At 38.0% G+C, this 6,000-nt stretch overlaps 1 protein-coding gene across 1 annotated transcript; it reads left to right on the forward strand.

Moving 5' to 3' along the window:
• Nucleotides 1-420: 420 nt before the first annotated feature.
• On the forward strand, nt 421-6,000 carry LOC122295211. The gene is made up of 4 exons (XM_043104329.1): nt 421-1,433; nt 3,880-4,163; nt 4,911-5,138; nt 5,235-6,000. Exons 1-4 carry the CDS (start codon nt 992-994, stop codon nt 5,739-5,741), a joined length of 1,461 nt encoding a protein of 486 aa, XP_042960263.1. The 5' UTR covers nt 421-991; the 3' UTR covers nt 5,742-6,000.

Genomic DNA, 6,000 nt, shown 5'->3' on the forward strand with positions numbered 1-6,000 from the left:
GTTTTGTTACATATAAACAAAATCACGTATTAATTTACGTATCGATTTCGATTCATTCATATTTAAAATTTAAATTAGTATTATTTTTTATAAAATTTACTTTTTAACTAATCAAATTAGATTAATATATATATTAGTATGCAATTATACTTTAAACTAGATTTTTACGTTTTTTTTTTTATATATAAACACGCGCGCCTTGGATGTCTCCGGACAAAGGCAGTTTCAGATGCTGCTGGGTAGGGACAAAACCATTTTCATTTATTTATTTTCACTGTTGAGCGGATGATTGCCTTTTGAAATTGTAGTTAACTTTTGATAGGAGCATTCTGTCCTCTGTGCAAATTTGACAAATCCACGTACGTTTCACATATGGAATAAGCACACAATCAGATAACGTGAAAACTGAGAGCAGAAGTTCTCATCTTGGCCAGTCCTCATCTCCTTGAGAAGCTTCCATTTTCAACTGTGAACTAGCACACCTTAGAAAACTACAATCATTTCGAGACAATCCTATTTTCATCGTATTAGATGGGACCCATTTTCTTTATGTAATTGGAGTATCATCGTTCATCTCCAGGGGACTGGATCACGTTAATAAAGTGATGGAGGAGGGTGACACCAGATGGACCCGCTTCCACTGACTACAGGGGAGGGGAGATTGCTTTGGTGACTTTTCTATTATTTCATGTCTTCTGAACTTTTTATCCTCTGAACGCTATCTGCCTAACATTTATGGAGTATAAAAAAGGAGCCTTTGAGATTTTCTGGCTGCTCTCCTAAGTCAAGGTCAAAGTGCTGTGTCTCCATTAACACTACAATGATTTCTTCGTTGACTGTAGAGATTGGAGGGTGGTTGTGTTTATAACTGGGGTAGACAAAACCCAACACCGTTTTACCTCTCTCTCTCTCTCAAGCTCTACTGTGAAGTAATGGAAGTGTGATTTTGGTTGGAGTTTTTAGTCGAAGTGGGTCGTATTCGCAGAGCTTCATGCCTATGGATCGAGTTCAGCCCGTCTCAGACTCAAGGTCCTCCCCAACCGTCCTCTCCATCGAGTGCCTCAAAGGCAGCTCCAAAGCTGACGAGTGGACCGGCGATTTCCTCCAGACAGGCGACATAGTCGAGGAGCTCCGCATCGGCAACTCCTCCTCCCGCCGAATGGGAACCTCCGGTACGCTCCTCCTCTTCACAGCGCCGTTCAAGAACGGCAAGAGCGGCGTCCAGAGGGTTCTTCACGACGCCTACAAGAAGAAGGAGACGTCGATTCTCGTCCGGATTCGGAGGGGAGCGGACGAGTTCGCCGAGTTGCAGGCTTGTATCGTACCCAACGACTCGGCCGGTAAGAAACAGTACATCCTCAGGTCGATCGCCGATCCGAATTACACCGTCGGCTTCTTGGATCGGACGGAGTCCGAGTGCCTCGAGCTCCAAGGTGAGCCACGTTTGACTTTTCAATTTCCTCTGTTTGCTGTTTGTGGTTAAAAACAAAAATTTATATATAATACTTTGATGATCCAGCATACATCGATTACCATCACCACATAATGACAAACATGGCTTAGAGCTTAGTCTCGTTTGATTATTAACGTGAGATGAGATGATATGAATATTTTAAATAAGAATAAATAAAATATTATTATAATATAATTTTTTAATATTAATTTTGTATTAAGATTTGAAGAAGTTAAATTGTTTATTATATTTTATATAGAGATTTAAAAAAATTATAATAATGAATTGAAATGAGATAAGATGAGATAAGATTTTTAATTTTGTGTAACCAATTCGCGCCTTAGATTACCAATACATTTGACTTCGTTTTCTTTTGGTAGTAACATATTATTTTACTTTTTGAACTCAAAGACAAATTTCCCAATCACAAAAAATAGAAATGCTAAAGCCACACATAGGACTTTTTTTTTTTTTACTTAATAATTAAGAAAATGTTTTTTAATGATGTAGTGATTTTTTTAAAAAAAAATTATTAAAAAAATACATTAATAAAAATAAAAATAAAAAATGCACTGTCGGGATTGCCCATTTGTGGCTGTAGAGCCACTCCAGAAAAAATGACCAATTTCCAAAATTTATGCAAGACTTTGTCAAATTGGCATTAGCCCACAGGGAGTTGGTGGAATATGTTTTTGCATCATTCACCAAAGCTTTATAAAAAGATCAATTTTATAAATTTAGACTTGGCTCTGAAGTATGAAGTGCCCTAAAATAAAGATATATTCGCCACCTGTTTCTCTGTTAGGTTCTGCAACTTTCATAGATCTGAACCCAAGTGTTGGCTATATTGGCCATAAATGAGACACTCCTGCAGTTTGTGTCCCATGAATTTATGAATTAACATTTGGTAATTATTTATGGAAATGCTTTTGACAAGGTCATGGGAAGCAGGCTTTGATCTGCCGCACTTGGCATGTTGACGATTTCAGCAATTATTCTCATTTAAAAATCTTGTTCATCATCTTAAAGCAACTACTCTTTATCGCCCAAAACTGTTTGATATTCATGGCCACCTTTTTTTCCCCAAACAGTGACCTTAATGCTGACTTGGTTGTTTACATCCGTTTAAGATCAAGCTTTACTTTTCACGATTGAGTTTGATTGTTGGTTGGCAGAGTTCAGCCTATAGGAACCTGCTGGATAGATGGAATGTTTCTAAACATTCAGCCTCTCATAGAAGTGTATTTTCCTATTATGATACAAAGAGTTTCTTTCCTTTTTTTTTTTTCTTTTTTCTTTTTGCAGTTTATCACTCTCTCCTTAATGTGGGCTTGTTCTTTATTGTTTCTTGAATTGGTTGGGGGTGTGTCATCTTTTACTTCTAGTCCCCATGAAAATTCATTTATGATAGTGCAACCCCTTTTTGTGGTTATTTAAGCTATGGCGGCTCTGGTTATAGCTCTGGTTCTATGTTGCCATGATATTTAGAGTCACCCTTTGTAAGTTACACAACATATAATGTAATTAATCATTATCTAAAAAAATATAAAAATTGGAAAAGGGGGAGGAAACAAGAAAAGCGGAAGGCGAAGAGAGAAGAAAAAAGGAGGAAATGGGGAGTGCTCCTAGCTTCTCCCTGGAAACTCACAAAGGATGAGGGTGATCTCACCCATGGATATCACCCATGGAGCACTGAAGACATTGTTCCTTAGCGTTCCATGGGCCCTTTAGCCAATCTTCTCGCCTTCTCCTGTGAATGAATATTCCATCTATCCTATATTGCATTATGGATGTAAAGTCAAAATATTAATAACGGGTAGCAATAAAAATTAGTTCAAAACTTCTCTTGATCCAATTTCTCAAGATCCAAAAGCATTTTCCATCCAATTTCTCACGATCCAAAAGCATTTTCCTACCCGTTCTCGCTATGTTTACTCATATCTACATATCAAAAGTGAGAAAAAAATATCATATCTAGGCATGGCAAACACTACATCAAGATTTGTTTTTTTGAGCCACTATCTCAAAATCTTACATGTGCATGCCTTGTGCCACAAAGCAATTAAAGAAAGCAACCAGTTGTTATTCGTTTGTTATAGGCATGACTCTTCTGGATCGCAGTTATGTTAGCATGAACCTTGAAACACCAGTGCACTGATGACATTTCAAATGAGTTAAACTCATTTCTTTAGAACTCTGATCAAGCATTGTTTGGCTGTTCTTCTTATATGTTAACCTATATAATTCTCTCTCTCTCTCTCTCTCTCTCTCTGTCATGAACAATAATCTTAGCAAGAATCCAATGAACAGTTGGTGCTGCAGTACAAGAGCCAATTTACACTATTTGGAGAAAATTAAAATTCATTGTTTTTCCACCTGTTTTGAGATTCTCCATGTAATGTGAAATAATGAGCTCTAGCTTGCAGCTTCAAGGAGTGACAGGATGGTAAATGCACTATCCAGCTCTCGCCTTCAAGATGGATATGTTGCATATCCATGGGAGAGGAGAATGCAGGAGTTTCTATCAGTTCCATTTTCAAGTTGCTTTCTTTCTATACTTCTTCTGCCAAAAGCTTCCGATCAAGTTGCTTCTCGCTACAATGATTTGGAAGATACCCTTGCTAGGGCAAATGCATGGCTTAATGCATCTCAAGCCACTGGGGTTCCTATAGCCTTTATGAACGTTCAAACTGAGCCACTACTTACCAAGGTAAACATTTTTCATCTCACCAAAGCAATATGAGCAAAACCATTTTTGTCATTGTAGTGTGATGGATAAGCATTTTCACCAGTAACCTTTGTAACAATTAATGGCATGCCTTTAGGCCACATTTTTTGGAAAGTAATTATACACAGATCACCTTATATTACATCTTCATGCTTATTATTTTGAAATAGCTCTATGAAGGATGAGTGACAGAATGAACTTGCCAAAATATCATAGCAAGTTTCTAAGCAGCAATTCAAGTTGATGTTAAGACCAATTTTAAAATTGGGGATACTTAACTAATGAGAGACCATTTTGAGGTCCAGATATTTTGTGGGAGTCACTTCATGCTTAACAGCTATTCTTTCTCCACCATCCAGACCACCCTTCATTCATGCATGCTATAAAAATTATTGTTGGTGCCAGTGTCCAAAACTTATGAAAGTTTTTCTTCCTTATACTCTGGAATAGTTCTTAAGCAGTTTGCAGAAAAGTAATTTCTGCAAAAGCGGCGGGGATCATCTTTGCTTTCTTATTTTTTTAAAGCAGATCGACTTGGATTCTTGAATAGTCCACAACACTTTTGCTTTGATTGCAACAAAAGATTCATTTTTTTAGCATATTGTCTAAATGCATGAAATGCCAAAAATATGTGACACTGTATGTCTCTTCAAAGTGAGAGTATAACCTATAGTTTCATGCAATCCTAGTATCATGAGACAATTAGAATATACATTTCTCATGTCACAGATATCTGGCGAGACGGCCTCTTCTACAGTTAATGCTGGGTCCTCATCTGATTTGTCTAATCTAGCAAATGCTAGTCTATATGGTTTTGAGGATTACCACGGAGTGGATATTGGTGTTGTTAAAGCAGTTCGCCTCTGGTACGCTCCTCTTGGAGGAGAGTTTGCAATTGAAATCAAGCTAAAAGAAGGCGACACAAAGCTTGGGTTCGCTATCAGCCGCACAGAAGAGGTTTCCTAACTTGTTCTCAGGCCCTTGCATATTCTAAAATCAGTAGAATGTATGCATCATCTAGGCATTTGCTTATCATTTGTTTGCAATGGACAGGGATTTATTTTCATCTCCTCAGTTATTGATGGTAATGAAAATGCTCCTTCAACCCGGTCAGGGCTTGGTAATTTGTATAAAGAAGCTACAAATGCATCTAGGCTACTGGTGGTCTCAAGAGTTGGCAATCAGAAGGTCCTTCCCTGGATGGTTTCCTCAACAGGAGCAATCCGATGCTTTGACACCGTTTCACTCAGCATGAAACTCTCATTGCACCGGCATACCAAAGTTCCCATTCTCATTCATGTATTAGTGTGGGACCGAGCTTTGACTGTTCCAAGTGGGGCCAACAGATTTAGGGCTCCTACGCCACATGTCCTGCCTTCACCACCTAAAGTTCAATTGGCATCCTGTCCAAATGAGAATCAAATACAGCCCGTGCCACATGAAGTTCCTACTGGAAGTAGAGTTGTCAGTGATGGACCTGAGATAAGGCCTGAGAGAGATACGGCCGGGGAACTCTCATTTAGATTCCATGAGTTTTCACTTTCAAGCAATTGGGTATGAATTTTGTATGAATTTATTCTGTTGTTTATTAAATTGTTGTAAATTGAGAGATCTCAAGCCTAGGCGTGTCAGTTAATTGTACGTTTCGCTTATTCACCATCAGCTCATATAAAATCCTTGCAGAATAGAAAGTATAAGGAACTGCTAGCACACTAGAAAACAAACTACTTACGTACTGTAGTACTACAAACTGATAGCAAGCAAGTCATTGACTTGTTTTGTACTTGTGTAGATGTAATAACAAATCTTCTGATAGCCA

Source organism: Carya illinoinensis, chromosome 14 (genome assembly GCF_018687715.1).
Source record: "Carya illinoinensis cultivar Pawnee chromosome 14, C.illinoinensisPawnee_v1, whole genome shotgun sequence".
Lineage (NCBI taxonomy): Eukaryota > Viridiplantae > Streptophyta > Magnoliopsida > Fagales > Juglandaceae > Carya > Carya illinoinensis.